Source organism: Oryzias latipes, chromosome 9, assembly GCF_053564925.1.
Source record: "Oryzias latipes strain Hd-rR chromosome 9, Olatipes_Hd-rR_3.1".
In the NCBI taxonomy this organism is placed as follows: domain Eukaryota; kingdom Metazoa; phylum Chordata; class Actinopteri; order Beloniformes; family Adrianichthyidae; genus Oryzias; species Oryzias latipes.
In genome coordinates, this window is record NC_136245.1 from 25,980,262 (window position 1) to 26,000,875 (window position 20,614).

Here is a 20,614-nt window from a genome sequence, read left to right on the forward strand (position 1 = left end):
TAATTCCACCAGATTCTGAAGTGGAGAAAATCAGCCTTGTGTTGATATGCAACACTAAACAGCAGTGAAGCACAAAGGTGACATAAAAAGCCACTTTTCTCTTCGTCAGAGAGTTGATTTATGTTGATTGTTTGAACGGTCAGAGATAGTTTGTCAAGACTTTGTTTGAGTATCACCGGCGACATAGCTGGCATTAAAAGGTTACTTCAGTTTATTTATGAAGTGTCACATGCAAAGTGTCTCAAAGCACTACAAAAAATAAAAATAAAAATTACACACAGCTTTAATTCTGTTAAATTCTAATGATTCTATGTAATAATGGCCCATCTAAGTGACAAACAGGTAACATTGAAGGGTTTGGGCTGTGTTCCCCATTCTGATGGGCACATAAAGTGTCAGTGAAGAGGAAAACGCATTTTAAATGGAAGATTTAAGAATAAAACCTCCAGTAGAACAAAACTACTAAGTTCCCATTATGTGACTTAATGAAGTCACATAATGATGAAGGACAGCAAAGAAAAAAACACGAAAAACACTAGAGCACCTATTGTAAGACAAACAGGCAAATCAGCAGCTGCAGTAAAAGAAGAGAAAGCAGACAACTTAGGAAAAATAAACTAGAAAGCTATTTTTGCAGTAAATCACCAAGAAGTTTATTTTTATCATCTTTTTTTAAAGGTCAGATAAGTAGAGGAAGACCAATAGGTGGATTCACTTTTCATCACAACAACCTTGTCAGAGTAGAAATCACTTTTGTTCAAACCTCCTTCTCCTCCAGTCCTTACATTTCAGTTGTTAAGAGTCTGTCCATTTCCAAAAATGGCCTTCAGCAGTCAAAGCCTTTAGCAATAAAGCTAAAGATGTGACTTAAGGCCCTGCAAGACATTAACTATATGATTATTAAACAGGAGGGCGTCAAACCTGGTATTGAAGATACTGTGCCTGCTCTCCAACTGGAATGGAGAGTTGATTCCATAAAAAGATCATGATAGTTGAAGTGCACCCCTCCTAATTCTTGTTTATGAAAATCTAGAAATAACAACTGACCCTGCAGACCAAAAATGAAGTACTCTGTTTGTAAAACATGGAACTATTATCTCCTATAGGTCTTTTCTTTTAAACCTTTACATGCAAGTTAAAATACATTTGAAATAATTTAGAGCAGTTTAAATTGATTAAATCTTGGTCATAAAAAGCTAAAGGTGTCATAAGCTCTTTAAATCAGACTCACTCCTTTAAATTAAACTCAGCGCATGACAAGATCACTTTAAAGTACAATTCACTAATTTCATGTTAAATTAAAGTGTCTTTTTTAAGATTTAGGACTTTTTATACATCACTAGGCTATTCACATTTTAGTTTCGTACTCCATCATATGGTTGAATGACAGCAGGACCATAAATTACAAGCCTATCTGAAAATTGTCCCTCTTCTTCATCATCTGAGAACACTTAAAGTCCCCAGGGAGCAGAGACACATAACTACACTGGGGAATAGTTATATTTACACAGCTCCACTCAAGGGAGGTTAGGAGACACTAGGAGACCAGAGCAGAGTGGGAGAAACTGAAAGCAGAGAAGGGTTGATTAAAAATAGAAAGAGCTCTAAAGAGCTGGTAAATATGTGTGATCTTCTGTAACAGAGAAAAATTACAGCCACTAAGTACAGCATAATGAAGTCGAGTTGTATTGACAGGACTGCTTTAAACTGTAGTGATTTTGAAACACTTAAAATGTAAAGCTTTGCAGAGTCATCACATAAATAAAGGTCAAATATAAACAAAAGTGTGTTGATTAGGGGCAAAGAAATTAACATGAAGCCACAGAAACAGAAGCATGTATTTATAAAAGCGCTCATGCATTCATGTGAAATGTTCACGCCATTTTGTATGGACTCAAAAAGTTTCTGCACATTCAGTTTCATTTCCATTTATACAATAAGCCTAAAATTTCAGCGTACAATTAGTGACAGCCTAACTGCTATAATTATTAGTATTGGAGAAATAAGGGCTCAAAAAATGTACTGCAGAGTAGCACTTAACTGCATTTTTTAACAGTTATTTTTAATTATCTGAATATTCATGCAGCACAAAAAGAGCTGATTTTACCACATTACTACCAGTTACAGGCACATTTTTAAAAAGAGAAAAAAAATAAAAAGTTTTTTACAATGATCTGTCTGCTATTTTGGTGTCCCAGAAGAAAAATAGAATATAAGAGGTGTTCTATTCGTAATTACTCTTAATTATTAATTATTATAAATGTTTGGAAAATGTCACTTTCATCCTATTTCGGGCAAAATCAACATTTTTTAAGTGTATTTTAAGTATTTTATGTGTTTTGATTCCTCACAAAAAAACTGTAATTATTTATTTTTATGCAGGAGTTTTTCCTTTAGAGTCTAGTGATTTTGCTCTTCTGATAAGATTCTGCGAAAAACAGACAAGGACAAAACTCCAGAGAGTGATATATAAGTATCGGCTTCCTTGTAGTTCATCGCTGTCACATAAAAGCCACTGGCCAAACCAATGAAGATTTTCTTGTTGTGTATTTACATCCCTGGCAGATACTGAAACGTCCTTCAGTGCAGCAGTAAGAACCAGCTTCCGGTATATCTGAAAGAGCAATTTCTGATGATGACTGAGGGCAACAACTGTGAGGCTGAAGGACAGACCTGCAGCCTCATTACATTGTAGCTCAAGAGAAATGCGCCAGCAGGTATACTGTTCCTCTTTCTATGCCACATGCATGCAATGAAACAGTAGAAAACTACAGAGCTCACTGCCTTGAAAATCCTCTCTATATTAAATAATAAATAAAACAACATTTATAATATAGGGGAAAAATGCATTTATTTAGAGAAAGGTTGGACTTAAAATCATGTGAAGACAATGTATATCTTTTTCTATTTTACCTGCAATGTATCCCGATCATCCATTTTTACCTGGAGCAAGAGCTGACAGTTGGATGTATGATAAATGGAGCAAGACGAGAAAAGACAAATGGGTCAAGACGCCAGTGAAATTTCAGCTCAGGCAGAGGTGAAGGGGTGGTTGCTACAATGTCAAACTCAAGCAGTGAAGCAAACTGTCAGTGGAGACTTCCTACTACAAGGACATTCCACCGCAAAATTAAAAATAGGTCCAAGGTTCTATGGTCCTTAATTACTTTGTGGAAGGGTTATAACTCAGTGTCTGCAGCTTATATTAAACCCAAATTATAAATATGCATAACATTAGAACATTAGAAGTATTATCCTGTGACTGACTTGTCCAAGGTATACTCTCATAAAAGGATCTAGGGATATTGTGACCATGATTAGCAGAGAATTTAGAAAATAGCTTTGTAAAAAGCTTTAGTTACCCTTGACAATATGTCACAATACCAGTAGGAATGAGTATTTACAGACATATTCTAACCTTCATGTAAGAGTTGAGTTCTGACATTCATGTTAGCAGGTGCGTGCTCTAAAAGGGAAAGGTTTACATTGGGATCACACAATTATGCAGGAATGAATGGTGCAACAGTCAGAATCCAAGCCTTATGTACATTTAAAAGGATTTACGTAACCTGGTTTGTAGAAAATAGACATTTACTGGCGAAATCCATTTGTGGGCTTACATCCGTAGAAGTGACCATAACCCAGCAGCTTTCAGCCAAAAGTTTGTACCATGTTTAAAGCAAATAGAGTAAGAGTAGAGTAATAACTTAAGTATGTGGTAAATGACAACACTTAAACAGCACTTTTCTACTTTGACTTTACAGTCACAAGTTCCATTTATCCATGCCCACACACATTCCCACATCTTGTGACTCTGAAGCTATGCAAGATGACAACCAGCTCACCAGGAGCAATGTAGTGTCTTGAACTAGGTCACTTGGGTAACCGAACCTTCCAATCAGAAGCCAAACACTTTACCTCTGCACCACAGCTGCCTTATAATTTTTTTTTTTCCCTGAGAAGATGCTTACAATATTAAACCAGGTTTTTGGGTTTACATAAGATGTAAGAAACCAGGTTAATTGAGAAAGCTGACCAGAGACCACACAGGGCTGATTACATACGAACAGGGAGGTTAATTGGATTTTATTAGCATGGGACAGAAATGCTGGGAAATGTCAAGCTTTCCTTTTATTTTGTCTGACAGTAAAAGTCTGCATTTACTGTATTACAGTTCAATTTATGGGTTTTATACTGCTAAAAAAGCACCAAGAACACAAAAAAAAGACATGGCTAGTAAAAAAAACAGTGGTCATCTGACAATTGTTCCTTAGTTTTTCACATCTGCACACGGGACATTTTTTAAAGCTTTTTTCACTTTATAAAACTAAATTATTTCCTTAACAAATAATTACAATACACTAATGTAAATTTGTCTTTTTTCATTTACTTCCACTTTTTGATACACTATCTGCATTCATACTGTCACTGACCCACATCAGAGTTCGCTTGCAAGTGAACCAATCCCAGAAGAAACTGCCTGTGCATGCACACATCTATTTTACTTAAATCTCTAATGAATCTGTCTATTTACAAATGTACAAATAACACACGGTGTGAAATCTTTACAAGTAATAACTACATCAGATTTCATTGGCTTTGACTTATTCTTGATGAATATTTTACCTGTTATCAGAATTAAACGACCTGCTCAGAAAAAAAGACTTTTACATTCAAATCTAAAAAGACTTAAATTCCATCACCCTCCAATTTAGGAACAAGTTTGAGGATATTTATAAAATGTAATCCTCTGCTTAGGGGAGAATAAAAATACGACGGAGTTTTAGGGCCACGGTGAGGAAAAAAAATTCTGGCCAACGTGGCGAGATTAAAGTCGTCATGTCGACTTTAATCTCGTCATGACGAGAAAAAACTCAACACAAAGTTTCGAGAAAAAACTCGTCTTGTCGAGATAAAAGTCGAAATTAAGTTTCTAGATTAAAGTCGCAATGTTGCGCGCGAGAGAAAAAAACTCGTAAATTTACAAAATTATTGTGGAAGTGAGCATGCAGAGCAGCAGGTGAACGCCGTGCAGCAGCAGAGCAGACCGACTAAACTCAGTTGAACAGGTGAGCTGAATGTTTATTGATAACGTTCCAAATATCTGGAAGCTCATTTGATTGATTTACAATTCATTAAAGTTTTATTTATTGATGGTTGGTTTGCAGGATCTCTGCAGCCCGATGAAGTCGTCATCGGGTGTCCCTGCAGCTGTTTGCTTGAATCCTTTCTTCCTCCAACAAAGACCAGATCTCTATGTTTGTGTGATGCTTCCGTATGAGGAGGAGGAGCACTTTTTGCCTTTTTCAACGTTGTAATGCTAATATATAGGACTATTTTCATTCATCTTTGTTTTTTAATGATCAAACGGGTCGCTTCATCTGCAGGAGGCGTATGTAACACCGTTTACTTCCGCATTGATGATCGGATGACAGATTCATGACGTAATGTGACAGATGAACTTCAGGTTATGTGAATGAAAAGGAGAATAAAGGCTGCAGCGGTCCTCTACACCCAAACGTGTCTCTGAGCTCCTTATTTTACAAATGACACTCCGTTTTACCGACACTGAACCCCGGAAAGACTGCTCCACTGACAATAATCTGATTTTGAATCGCCAAAAGGTTCAGAATCTCTTTGTTTTAAACCTATAATCCGGAAATAAAAGCTTCACAAAAGGCACCACATATTTCATCTTCAAGCTAGGCTCCGATAAACAGACAATTTCGGTGTTTTCTCCTTTTTAATCTATGAATTTTTTCCCGTAAATTTACGAGTTTTTGGTGGCCATAAAACTCTGTCGTAAACTCTGAAGTACAAAGCCACTAGCTCACTAACATTAGCCATAACACTGAATACTCCTGAAAGACTCAGCTTCACTTCTCTCGCGCAACATTGCGACTTTAATCTCGAAACTTTATTTCGACTTTTATCTCGACAAGACGAGTTTTTTCTCGAAACTTTGTGTCGAGTTTTTTCTCGTCATGACGAGATTAAAGTCGACATGACGACTTTAATCTCGTCATGTTGGCCAGAATTTTTTTTCCTCACCGTGGCCCTAAAACTCCGTCGTATAAAAATACTTTTTCATAAACAGCTTGCCCATCTTTTTATTTTCTCCAAAATAATCTTGTTTTACTCCTCCCTGCCTATTATCAAAGTATCCTTGTGAGATCTCCAATGGATTCAGTGCACCTATCTAACTAATGTAGCCATGGCGACTATTTCCCCAAATGAGCAAGGTGACCTTCTCTGAATGCTTTCAAAGAGGATGCCGGCAGAATATCGTTCAACTATAACAAGACATCTTTTCCATAGGTCTGAAAAGCAAATATGGGAAAATTGTACTTTTAAGATGGGAATTATAACATTTAACAGCAAATTTCAAGACCAGCTACTTCCAAACTGAGGTACCTGTCATGGCGAACCATGGAGCAAAACTATGTCAATCCAGTTTTTGTTGGTCAGTTCCAGTCAAGTCCAAATTATACATCTAAGTCTTCAAATGCACTTTAAAAAGATGAGTTGAAAATGTTAATTTGCCAGAAACAGGACATGCTGCTACTTGGAGTAACTGCAGTTTTATGCCAGAGAACAGGCCTTTAAACTGCAGTAACGCAGATTAAACTTTGCCCTTACATGCTGTTCTAGACCACACTTCGTATTAGAGGCACTTTCTAAGATGATTAGACTTGTTAAACTGCATGTTGGTCACACATAGCAGGACTATTAGAGAACTCCCAACTGCACTCCAGTCAAAAATCAATTCCTCAGTGTCTGATTAACACCACTAATAGACTTAGTTTGTGATTTTCTGGGATGTAATCACTACATCCTTACCCAGAATGAACTTTATTCAGGATCAAATTTGAGGAATTTAGTGAATATTTTTAGAGAGCAAGGCATAATCTTTACATTTGCATTTTTAGTTTTTATTTTCAGATATTTGTTCTGTTTATTGCAAAAGCTCACCTTAATTCTGAGATAAAAAAGCAAATCCTGGTCTGCTTCAAAATAAGCAGACCAGGCGTCCTGGATATTCATCCACATTGACACACTAGTGGAGCCACACTGGAGACACAGTGACGGTTGACTGGGGGGAGCGGGGATTGAACCGCTGATCATTGGTAATCCTGCTCAACCACCTGAGCCATTGCTGCCCAATTTGCCAATGTACTTTTTAAATATTCAATTCATTTAACTGTGCATCATGGAGTATACAGCAGACCAGAGTACAAAAGGCAATGTTCTCTAAGGAAACTGAGTAGTAATAAGAGTAGGGACAAATCTTATATTGTTCAGCAATAGTGCAATCTTAAACTTAAAAAGAGGACAAACAATAAACCAAATGAGAAGATGAAAATTGTTTAATTAGGATTAGGATTCTGTTTTACATTTTATTTGCAGGAGTCTGTATCATGGATAAGTCTTTAACAACTACATAAAGTTTTTTTAGAGCATATTTGACTAATCTAAACATGCCAAGAATTTAAAACTGTGGGATATTCATGCTTGAAATTAACACCTCACATTCTTCCACAACTTGACTCAATTTAGCAGAAAATTAGAATTTCATAGATCTGTGTGAGAGGGAAAAAAAAATCATGAATGGATTAACCTATTGATTACATTTATTCAAGTCAGCTCAGAGCCTTTTGATGTAATTATTTAGGAATTTTTAAACATACAAATATTTTATTATTTATTTTGCAATGTTCTTTTGAATGAAATGCATAACACTATGTCATAGCATATTCATAATTTACATGTGGGAGAAGTTTTGACAAACTTAATGTGTTATAATAATTTTATGTCATTTCAAAAGGGGAACAAACAAGTTAACTTGTTACATACTTAGAAAACTGGATTTCGGCACAGTGCAGGAAAATAGGGACATGCTGTTGTGACTGAAATCAATAACACCACAAGTATCCACTTTGAAGAACTATCTGTTGAGTGCCTTGCCATGATTTGGAGAAGAAAACATGGTTGTTGTTATGGAAAAGAATGCAAAGAAGAGGATAATCTATTCAGTGTGGCATACGAAGCTAATTAAAGCATAAGGAGGAAAAAAAACAAAATAAGGACAGTAGGCCAGTAAATTATGACAGAATAATTGACTTAAATCTCCTGTCAGATCAGCTGGGTTGATAAATGTGGGCGGGTGAGTGTTCTCTGACAATTTACTGTGTTTAATCAGAACGGGAAATAAATATAAACATATTTCAAACATATTTCAATCTCCTTAAAAGCCTTTCTTAAAAACTTCAGAAAATTGACTAAACCTGCGAGAGTGAACAATTTTCATTTTTTTTTTATTTTGAAAACAAATTGGAGTTAATGGGGAGCTTAAAAGAAAAGCCCATCCTATATTTTAAAGAGAATAATTTAGTTTAAAGACCCACTACAATAAAAATTTTAGTTATGGGGTCAACATGTAATTGTGGCATTTTTCTGATGATGGGGGACATACCATCTATAAAAAATAATTTAGCTCAAAACTGCATTTTTTTTTCAAATCACTGTGAATCAGGTGCATATAAAAAAAATGCTGTTTCTAAAAAGAGCTCATTTGTAATGTAAAAAAATACACATATTGCAACCTCTATGTTGCAATATTTGTGGGATACATAAAAATACAAACTTTAAATTAATAGAATAAATTAATAAATTAAAATATTGAATGTTCGTTAAAACTCATAATCTATGATGATGTATGGACAGATTTCTTTACACAACTGAAAAAGAACCACTAATGGCTCGTAATGAGTAATTAAGACCCGCTCCTCCATTCTTCCCCACAGATGAAGCCCATTTCCTGTTAATAAGGATATCATATTGGCGTGATGTATTAGCCAATCAAGTCCCCATGGTGACATGACTCTGACTCGTGAGTCCTAATCTTTCACAGTTGTCAGAGAAAAGAAAAAAATATTTGCAAGTGTTTAATAACGTATTATAATAATAAAACAGCAATTGTCACTCTTGACAATAAAAAAAATTATTTCTTTTTTCCACAATTAACCACCCAAAGTTATTCTGATTGACCTTCCTCAAATTTATCATTATGACAGTATGACAGTAGAAACCTCAAGACCTTCTGCTCCACTGATCATTCCCCAATAAACGTTAATGACACTTTAATTATGAAGGCATTGATCAAATCTAGTGAAAAGGGAATATCTTTGCCATTGTCTTAGACAGAAAAATATCCATGCAAAAAATAAAAAAACAACATGGAACTTTACAATATAAACCGGAAAAAAATAAAGCAACTATAGACAAACTATACAGAAAGAAAAGTCAAATTCCCACCAAAAACGTTATGTGAGCGTTGCAGCAGCGGGATATTTGGAGTGCATTTTTTTTTTCAAAAGCGTTAATTCACATCAAAGGCTGCATTTGGACCTTCTCTGGATCTTGTGCATAGATCTTCTTTCTGTGTTTTGCTGACTTCATTCCTACACTTGTGTTTTTTTGTATGATTCCCGTAAGACGATAGTAAGAAATATATCAAAGACTTGTGGTAGTACAGTACATGAATTTCTTCACATCAGGTAACTTCCTGTCGTGGTGCAATATTCAGTAGAATGTTGACATCACGGTCATGTTTTTAGAAAATTTTTCTTTTATTAAAATGGAGCTGAGTTTTATTTTGAAACTTAAAGCCTGTTTCCTTGTGTTTCTCTGGCTTTAACTTGGCTCGATGTGGAGAAAGACCAGACAAATAGAACTCCAACCTAATTTGAGCTTTGCTTTACAGAAAGTTGATGGAAAGATGTGCGTATAACGTTCCCAGTATGAATTGTCAGATTAATTCAACAGAAAGCAGTTCACTCACATTTGACATGACACCGCTGTTACCCACTGCTCCTTTGGTGTGAATTGGGGTGATAAAGGAGTCAACAATCCCTTCAACTGCACTGAAAAACCCAAACATCGAGAGGGTTTAAAACCAACACGCATCTGCATCCTGATAACAAGCGTTAAACATATGGTGTAGAAAATGATCTTTGAGGACGGTTTCTGTGGAAAAATCTGATTCCACGATCTGAAAGCTTATTTTCCACCAAGTTATTTCTCCATTCATCATCTGCAAAGAGAATGTATCCATGGCACGCATCGAGTCATCCATTTAAACAACCCCCCACCCCAAGAGGTAAAAACATATAGGACCAAAAAAATTAACAGGTGTTTTGTCAGGCACCATAAAGAAACACCTAATGTATTTGTTTTGTTCTCAATTGTTTTTATAATTATTTAATTATAAAGATAAATAATACACAACAGGAAGATATGAACTCACCAGCCTCTATATTAGTCATAAAGGGATGGGCATGGTCAGCAACAACACACAGGTAGGCTGTAGCATTGTATTGATGCTCAGTAGATACCAACTGGCCCAAAAGTGTGTCAAGAAAATATCCCCCACACTATTACACCACCACCAGCCTGAACTGTTGCTTTAATGCAGGATGGATCCATGATTACTTGTTGTTGATGCAAAATTCTGACCCTACCATCTGAATGTCACAGCAGAAATGGAGACTCAGAGCAGACAACATTTTTCCAATCTTCAATTGTCCAGTTTTTAGCCTGTGTGAATTGTAGCCTCGGTTTCCTGTTCTTAGCTGGATGAATGGCACCCGGTGTGGTCTTCTGCTGCCATAGCCCATCTGCTTCAAGATTGGACGTGTTCTACGTTCAGAGATGCTCTTCTGCAGACCTCAGTTGTACCGAGTGGTTATTTGAGTTCCTGTTCTCTTTCTATCAGCTTGAACCAGTTTAGCCATTCTCCTCTGACCTCTGGCATTAACAAGGCATTTCCACCCACAGAACTGCAGCTCACTGGATATTGTTTCTGTTTCAGACCATTCGCTGTAAACCCTATGGTTGTGGGTGAAAATCCAGCATGCCTAAATGCATGAGTTGCTGCCATGCGGTTGGCTGATTAGTCAGTTGTGTTAAAAAGCAGTTGGATAGGTGTATCTAATAAAGTTGTCAGTGAGTGTAAAATCTATAAATATTGCTGTTATGTACAATAAGTGCCTGACCGCATGTCTAGTCAAAGGGCTCGGCTTTATGGCCCAGAGCCCTGTGCTAGAAGGGAGGGTTTGATATAGTTTGTGTCCAGGGTGGAGTATGACTGGAATTCCAACTGACCATCATTTATATTACTGTAAATAATAATATCTAACAAAAGTTTTCACTTTGTCAATCCACAGTCTGATTTCCTTTACCTTGGAGAACCCTTATACACTCTGGATGAATGTGTTGGCACAGTAATTTACACAACAGCTTATTCTGAGCTCATACCCTCTGATTCTGACGGATTGAAGATTATCCAACATTCATTAACTTTTTGAATATTTTTATTACAGTATTATTAGGGGAATGCGAGGACTTTGATTTTTTTTGGCTCCAACCTGCAAATAATAAAACTCTGCCCAGTTTCCTGTGATGATTGCCAGCCTCATTTTTACCATCACTTGTTTGATCAATGGCTGCAATCTCCTGGGGCTGAGATCTCTAATGGTCTGTTTGCAGGAGGTTTTTTTTTCTTCTTTAATATTGAAACTACAAATAAGTACAGTGGAAAAAAAACTAAGCCTCCTCTACCAAACACTAGGCCAAGCAAATATTTTTTCCACAAATTTCTTATAAATCCCTCCCTTCCAGGAAGTCATAATTCCAGGCATATTAAGGAATTCATTATTGGCAAACTAATTTAATTAAAGGTAAGAAAACTAAATCCTTAATACAAATATGTGAGATGAATAGATCAACTACAAAACAACTCAAATTTAGACTAATTTGTTTGTTCAGTAAATAGTTAACTAGAGGCTAGAAGATGTTCATCCAACTCCTGAGGATCTACTTTAGAGTTACTTCTATATTTGATGACCAAGCAGGCTTGTTCCGATGCATTTGTCATGCCTTGAGATATGATCCGACACACATGGCAAATGACAAGAAGCATGAGGTCCTACGAGGCAAATCATTCAGGAGCAAGCCTCTGACACAGGAGGATATAAGCGTGTGGGGGCAATAGAAAAAGATATTAAGGGAGAGACAGACAAAATAAAAACAGGGCAATAACTATGTATTAGCTGGTGTGCACCAACGTGCTAGGTCTCAGAGAAAATGGGTCTGAGAGCAGAGTGCAAATTTGGAGGGTGAAATCGAAAGCAGAAGAAAGAAAGGGGGCTTTCAGAAATGATCTCGGAAACAATCACAGTGTGCACACCATTTTGAATTCTAACAATTTTCCATTCAATAAGCCAGTTCCAGGTTAATAAAATGTTGTTTTTCATTTAACCCATTCTCAAAAGCTTCACATGTGATGCAGTTTAACTAGATTTCAATTTAGTTTTTTTGTGTATGAAAAAATGAACTTCAGAGATGAATTTTACTCCGTCTAGTTTTCATTGTTCCCACAACAGCTTTGAAACAGAAACTCTAACTGGAATACTCAATCACAAGTCTGCTCTGACTCAAAGCAATTAGCAGACCCAACACCACACCAGTTGCTCACTGAGCTCTAGTCTTTATCACCCAGTTGAGTGTAATATGATCAGAGGACCACAGCCAGCCAAGAGCCCAGGGAATCACCTAACATCAAACAGTCAGTCTGGAAAAGCTTTGGCTCATAGCTCCCATGCAAGGCTGTCCTTCAGAAATGGTTTTCATGCATTTTATTAGCCTAGCAGATGACCAGTGAAGAAAACGGCGCCTGGGGAGGGCTATGAAAAGCAAATGACTGTTCCTGCTGATAAAAACATCCCGTCTGCTTCACATACTTCTTCACATGGAGCTCTCCTTCTTTCTATTTGAGATTTCACAACTTTAACACAGCTCTTCTCCACCAAGAAGCACTAATGTTTCCCACTAGCCTCACACCAACCGTGCAACATAATAGTGGTTATGAACAATCAGCATCACCTTTAATATTGTAATAAGCCGTGATGTGACTGTTTTCATGCAGATGTGACTGAACGCACAGAAGGGACAGATCACTTCTTGGCTGAGAAAAATGTTTGGCTTCACTCTTTCTGCCTCTTTTCTGGCAGCGAATTTGCAGACATTCCCAAAGTATATGTGTTGTGAATCTCACAGAAGTGCAACCAGAGCATCTACTTTGCAGCAGTTTAACGCCCTCATGCCGTATGGCGCTAATTTGCAACGTACCATAGAATCACCTTGAATAGCAAAAATATTGAAGAATATTTTTTATATACGGTAATAGAAGATAAATTCAGGCATGAAGGGTTTAAAAGATGCTAAATCTTTGGATACAGCATAATTCTTTCAAGGTAAATTAACATCAACATGTAGTAAACAGTGTGCTTAAGACATCTAATATTCTACATTTAGTCACCTAATAGGCGCTTTTACTCCAAAGAGATTTACAAAAGATTAGTACAGCAAAGCTCCAGGAATGCAGAAAAAGGCAACCTGCAAAAAAATTGCATTAGACAAAAAGTGCAAAGAAAAATGTAATTTAGGAAAATTAGGTGAAAGTACTTAAAAAGCAAAAATATTAAGACTGTTAGGGGCTGTTACTCTTATTGTAACTAGTTTTGAAAGGGACTGAAAGGGGAAAAAAAAGATCTTTCAAATTAGAGGTAAAGGAGGTATCTTTTGTGATATTCCCCATATAGTTTTTGTTGTTCAGAATGTGCAAAAGTCTGCTTTATGAGGACATTACAGCTGACAAAACTGATAACTGTTGCTGGTTAGAGACAAATATGAGTATTCAACTGGTATGTAAGTGTAGGACAACAATTCAATATTCTTCTGGCTCATTTGTATAATTCTAACATTAATCTAATTTAGCCCTCTGGGTTATTTTCCTTTTCTTCCAAGAAAAGGTGTTTATGAAATAATAAAAACTCTTAATTTCAAATAGTTTTTCCAATTTAATATTTATTTTTTTAATATTGTAAATACCACCAGCAAAAGTGAAATTGTAACATTTTTATTCACCGCTCAATAAAATTTTCTTCTGTCACCACAGTATTTCCAGTATTGCTAAAATATATCCCGTCCAGTGGGATAAAGACACACTTATAGTGCTGCCCTGCAGTTTGAAGTGACTCAGCAATTATAGGGCTAAAAGCTTTAAAAAAAAAAAGACATAACCATGTGACTTCTGCGTTTTATTCCCAGCTCCAACAATGTCATCAGATGGAGCAAAAGCATGCACAATTCAGCTCTTAGGCTTTAGATTCACCAAGAAGATGCATTTCCACAACCCCACTCATTTCACTGGGGATGCTTAATGGGTCCTATAAACCGACAGCACAGCTTGGCAAAAGGAAAGGTCAATCAGTCTTAGAGAGCTTGGTATCCCACCAGCAATTTCCCCATGTGTGTTGCCAAGGTCCCTTTCCAATCCAGCATTGGTTTAGCCAGTGAAATTAGTACTGTAATAACATTTTTGTTATAAAATATTATATCTGCAGGCTCTATGGTTAAAATTAAAAATAGAAAAAACTCAATCTTTTTTTAAAGTTTTGCACATTCTGCAGAAATCAGACTTTTTTTAAACTTAGAAAACAACCAGCTGTGCTTATTTTTAAATGAGTTCCCTCTTTTGATAGTTTTAATTTCTTTTCTGTTGATCTGAAACAAAAAGTTTGAGTACTGATGCTTCAGTTCTTGATCGTGAGTCTAATACAAGGTATATAATGAGGGGTCAAGATGTGACATGTATAAAAAAATTGAACTTCTTCCCCGATATTTGTGTGAAAGGAACTTTCTAATTAGCATGCTCAGCTTTTGGGAGAGTGTATCGAGTGTGATTCCTTTTTAAGCCTGAATGAGCAGGTCAATAAGACTCAGAGAAGGTGTTTGACACCCATATAGTTATTAGTCCTGCCTAGCTTTGAGGGTCTGACACTAAATATGAAAAGAATAAATTCAACCAGAATATATCGCTAATGAATCATCGATGCTCATATCTGCCAGTGGAGTGTTTTCTGACGGTGTTCATTAGCACTTCTGGACATCTTTCACATTTCTGGGAGCAAAGCCATACAGTCAATAAGGACTGTTAAAGCGCCGCAGAAGCCTAAAAAGCATGACTGTGATTACGACTGTGATTGGAGTTATATATAGAAAATAAGCCAATAGCGGTCCCTACCTCGCTTATGAACACCCTTGGGATCTAATGACATAGCCACGGGGTTACACTTCATACTGGCTAAAAGCATCACTCTGGCACTGCCATTCAGAATAGCAGGACTAGCTGGAGGGGCGAAGAAATACAGAAACTGCTGAGAACTGTGCAGTGTGACAAGGCAGTTGAACAGTTACCACTCTGCTATGAAGTGACACGCAGCATCCTCCACTCTTTTCTCTTGTCTTATAAATTCTTTCACTTTGCTTTGTTTTTGGCATTCCCTCTTTTTACCGCTGACTCAAATCCAGGGGGAAATGAAATATTTTTCAAAAAATCATAATCCTCTTTGTCCACAGCATCAGCTGAGGTGAAGAGAACTCACCTAAGCGTCTCCATGGCAGACAATTTGAGAGTCACAAGTGAGCAGCCATCTCCTAATCAGAGGACACTCCACGTGTTTGAGTGAGGTCTCAGAGAAACCTTGGGAAGCGGCAGGCCCAGCCCAGAGAGTGACACATCTACTTGATGTGTTTTACCTTGGAGCAGAGGGGCCCTGAACCACATCAGCTACTCTACTTGACATGGTGTTATCACTGGACCTCTAAGGCAGAAACGTGCTGTCTCTCTTTATATGCAAGAATGATATTAACTATGAGAGCTAGGCAAGTAACTGGCACTTCCTATTATTTTTCTAATCGGGCAATGCCTCAAAAGTTGCATCTGCCTGTTATGATAAGCATATAAGTCCTGTTTACCTGACTTGGAGCCACAATTTGACTGCTGAGATTTTTATAAGATGCATGACCTTCCACCGGCTTCTTAATTAGGACAGCTAATTAAAAGCATTGTGTTTGTCTCAAAAAAAAAAAAAAAAAAAAACACAGACAGCAAAAGTTAAAATGCTTTAACGGCAATATGGTAAAAAAGCGTTGTGCTCCATGCTGCATGCCTGCACATTTGCATAAAAAGGATTGTCGATGCATTGATGCATTTGCATTGAATTAAAAGAGGGCTAATTAGCTGGTTCTTGCAAACCCCGCTAATAAGAGTTTGAAAAAAGAAGAGTATTTTTTTATTCAGTATTTTATAGAGTAACACAGGATAACTTAGCTAACTTGATATAATGTACCCAGCAATATGGATGAAAATCATCTGTTTTGCTATGGCAAACAATAGGTCATGATAGGCTGTCAAAGTGTGTTTTTCACCTTGAATACAAGGTGTGCGTCTCCTGATATCCACAGCAGATGAAAGCTATTTTGTATGTTGGTGACAAAAGATACTGACACCGCTATTGAAACATAATTCTCCAAGTGATCCACATAAATACGCATTGAGTGCAAAGAGTAGACATTAAATAATAGCCCACTGGGATGTGATATATGAGGTCTATGGTCTGACTTAGCCAGAATACTGTATGTGCTTGAGAACAATGTGCCTCTAAGGTAATTAGCCTCCTGTGTGAAATTTGATTTGTTTGGTTTAATCTAATTGAGCCCTAATTTCCCTCTTGAAGCCATTGTGAAACCAGCTAGGCTGAATTGCATGGGTATCTATGGTTTTTTTACAGTTATAAAATCAATTTTGAAAACCACACAGGAGTTTTAATCAAGTGTTACTCTAGCCTTTCCTAAAGACCCACTCCGATCATCTTTTGATCTATTATAAAAGTGTCACAGTGGTGTTTTAATAATGATTTTTGCCATTTTTAGCCAAAATCGAAAACTTGTGTTGTTTTCTAGGACATAGTTTCTGCAGAGTGGTAGTTGTTTATTAAAAATCCGCTTCTGAGTGGGTGGGACTGTTGGCAGGGAGTAAGCCCGCCCCCTTCGCCATCATTCATCTGTTAAATGCACTCCTACTTGCTTACAACCCCTCATGACCCCAAGATAACATTACCAGAGCAACAAAAATGGCAAGCAATATTGGAGCACCCGGCCATATAGTTTTGGGTCAGATGCCAGCTCAGACAAGGAAAAGGAAGACTAGTCGTCTGGTGCATCAGAATGGAGCAAAGCAGGGAGCTTGTGGCTTGCCGTAGATGTTTCTACAGCTTACCTACAAGCTTTTTCCGAATGCTTGTTTTCCATCTGCTCCAGATTCACAACAATATAAATAAAGAAATACTCAGAAATGCAATTTTAAGCTTAATTTTCTTGATATACGTCCTCCATCTTGAAATAATGGCTCAAGAACATGTCAAAAAGACAATATTCACCGGACTGGGTCTTTAAGACTTTTCTGCCACTTTGGTAGGGACTATTCTCTCTGCCTTCCATTGCTTACTGGTTGAACCTGCAGGCAAAGTATCACTCATCCGAGCCTGCCTTCACTGAAGAAGTAGGACTGGGAGGGGGAGCATTTGACAGAAACTTGCAGTCACTTATGCCAATGAGCTGAGGTGACCTTCTCAGATTTCTCTACATATTGTCGTTTTTCCACTCCCTGCCCTCCTTCTTTCCCTGAACAAGTTAGTAATTAGAGCAGAAACATTTCCCTGCACTCCAAAGCTGTCTGAGTGCAAAACTACTTAGGTATCCATCTGTGTGCGTATGGACTTCACTATATCTGCAGCATTTACTGTCATCACTTGCTTAAATGCTTACGTGCGAGTCACAAATGAAGACCCAGCACTTAGATTTGCTATTCTTAACCATGTTGTCATATGTAATGAGTCAGACCTGATAGTCTTTTAAAGCTCAATAACCTCACAGCAGCAGAGTAGAGAAATGCCAATTAGACAAATAAACACGTTGAGAATAAAGGAGATATCAATCTAATCAAAACTCATTTGACTAAAAATGCAATAAGATGGCAGTATGGGGTGAGCAGAAAATAAAATAATAATAAAAAAACATGCTTTCCTCTGATCTCCTCAAGTCAAATATATTGTGTTTTGCTGATAATATGATAAAATAAAAAAAATAAAAATAAACCATCTGCTCTAGTTGCCCAGTGCCTAAAGGAGATGAAGCCATCGTGATGAGAATCTTAAGCTAATTAAATTAGTTTTTTTCTTTCCATTATGCCTTTTACTTGAGAGAAAAAAACAAAGTCATATTGGATTACCCCTACATGAAGACTTTTATAAAAGTATCGTTAGGGTGTTTTCAGCTGCAAATTAAATGGGGGGGGGGGGGGATCAAGTGTAGTCAGTTTTGTTTCCTGTTAAGCGCTTTCCTGCATCGGCTGTGACATACAGTAGAACTGTGCCTTGTTTTTTATATTGTAGTAAATCATCTGTAATAATAAAAAAGTGATGCACAACTGAGGTTAAGTAAAAAAGGAACCTTATTTTCTGCGCAAACGTGTCCCAAAGTTCCAACTAAATAGAAAGCAGCATCTTGCACAACAGCTCCTAACGCCCATCCTCATCGAGGGAAATTAAAAAGAAGCGATCGGAGCAGGAGAACTGTCTCCCCCCTCTTTTGTCCTTACCGTCGAAGACCTTGAAAGGACGACGGCCACGACATCCTGGATTTCTTCAGCCCGGGTCGGTGCCCTGTGTCCACTGCGTAACTCCGGTCCATGTTTCTCGGGTTGAGGTATCTCTCGGTGTCCGAAAAGCCTCTTTGTCTCACTCGGTCTGCTTTGCGCACAACCAGCGCGTGGTGGAGCGGAGAGAGCGTCGCCTGGTTCTGCTGCCTCCACAGATGTTTGGGCGCCTTTGCACTCACGCCGGTTCCGCCGACGGCGACCAAAGCCGCCGAACCCACACTCCCGCAAGCAGGTTCCATCTCCCAGATGTTAATAATAAAATATTATTTATACTTCATGAACATTCAGTTAAAATTATTCAGGTAAGGCGGCGAAAGAGCACTTTTTTTATTATTTTTTTTACTTATGTATACATTCTATTTAAGATTTAAACTCCATATAAAGTAAGTCATTTACATTTACTCTGATTGTTTTTCGTCCAGTTTGTGTTTTGGAGTTTATGTGACAAGCTTATTAACTCGTGGAACTTTGGCGTCACTTTCACGCGCAAACATACGAGAAAGAGCCAAAAACGAATCCATTTACGCATCACGAAGTAGACCCAAAAGTGTGTTCCTGCGCCTCTGGTCCCCCTGTGCTCCCAGGCTTATCCGTGAACGCCCAAATCTCTAAAAACTGCAAGTGGATCCACGGCAGATGATCAGCACAGGACAGGACAGAGGAGCGGACGTCCTCTCCATAATCTGCAAACTCCTGAGCATTGGACCTCCCAGTCATAACAGCACCATTCCTCCTCTCTCGGTCTCTTTGCTGGAACGAGTGGAGATGGGATACAGGCTACAGGAAAAATACATAAGGCACAGCAGGGACCCACCCAAAGCGCCTCCCCTGAAACCCATAAAAAACCTACTGGCAAAGAGCCAAACTAAACCTAAGAAGTTATCACAGAGCACGTGCTTGGTTTTATTCAAACAGACTAAACAAAACTCACTTGTAAAGTAGGGGTTATTAAGAAGTGTTTGTGTGCACAGGAGGAAGTGCAAACAAGGTGTAATATTTCTTCTACTTGTGTTTGCCATTATTACCAGGGTGAACATATTGGAAAGGACTGCTTTTCTTCTTTCCAGTGAGGCTGAATCCCCATTACTGTGTGTTGCAGGGCGGATGCAATCTCACCTGCTTTCACAGTAGAAATGTAATCTCAGAAACAAATGACAAAAAAAAAAAAACAGAAGTGACTTTAAGTGAGCAAAGAGAATGACATGCACACACCACTGCGTCATGGGTGGACTTTAGTCCATATTTACAAGTCCGTATGCTCTTGCATGGATGCACTAGCAGATCCAAACAGGGGGACTGGGGGTTTCCTATTTTCTTTTCATTTGTTTACTAATGGAAAAGGGAACGGAAGTCAGTGTGGCCTAAGAAAAAAAAAATATGCAGCCTTTTTGTGCCATGAAGGTTTTTTTTTTTTTTAAAGTCCCCCTCTAATCCTCTTTGGGTCTATTGTCAAAATGTTCCAAGCGGTCTTTTAATAATGGTTAAGCAATTTTTAGTCAAAATCAAAGATCCTGTGTCATTTTCTAGGACATAGTTTCTGCAGAGAGGCAGGAGTCCATCAGAAATTTGCATCTAAATTGTGGGCAGGAATGTTGGAGCCAAGTACGTCCACCCTCCCTTTCCATCATCCCTTTGTTTACAAACTCTCCCACTAGCCCACAACCGTTTACAATCCCAACCACAACCTATTACCAGTGCAACAAAAATGGTGAGCAATTCAGTTGTACAGTTTTGAGCCAAATGCCAGCTCGGACAAGGAAAACGAAGACGTACATGGGTCTATTTGTGTACAAGGGATTGCATTGGAATGGAGCGGAACAGGGAGCTTGTGACTCCCCGACTGTATCACCTATGTCACTGCTACAAGCTACATTTATACATATATTTACATGAAAACAAAATTTTTCTTTAAGTATGTCCTCTTTTTTGCCTGTGTTGTATTTGACCGTTGACCTGGAACAGTAGGAGAGTGACTGAGGTAAGCACAGAGCA

The 20,614-nt window shown here is 37.8% G+C and overlaps 1 protein-coding gene across 4 annotated transcripts in view; it reads right to left on the reverse strand.

The window, feature by feature from the left end:
• pde4d (phosphodiesterase 4D, cAMP-specific) overlaps positions 1–20,614 on the reverse strand; it is a 180,949-nt gene that overhangs the window by 115,771 nt on the left and 44,564 nt on the right. For 2 of the 4 annotated variants that reach the window (XM_078953115.1, XM_011478989.4), the window contains exon 1: positions 18,563–19,196. The exons of the other annotated variants lie outside the window; for them this stretch is intronic. In XM_078953115.1, the coding sequence (XP_078809241.1) occupies positions 18,563–18,861 (299 nt within the window). In that variant the 5' untranslated portion in view covers positions 18,862–19,196. Of the gene's footprint in view, positions 1–18,562; positions 19,197–20,614 lie in introns of those variants that run through there. 4 annotated transcript variants of the gene reach the window in all.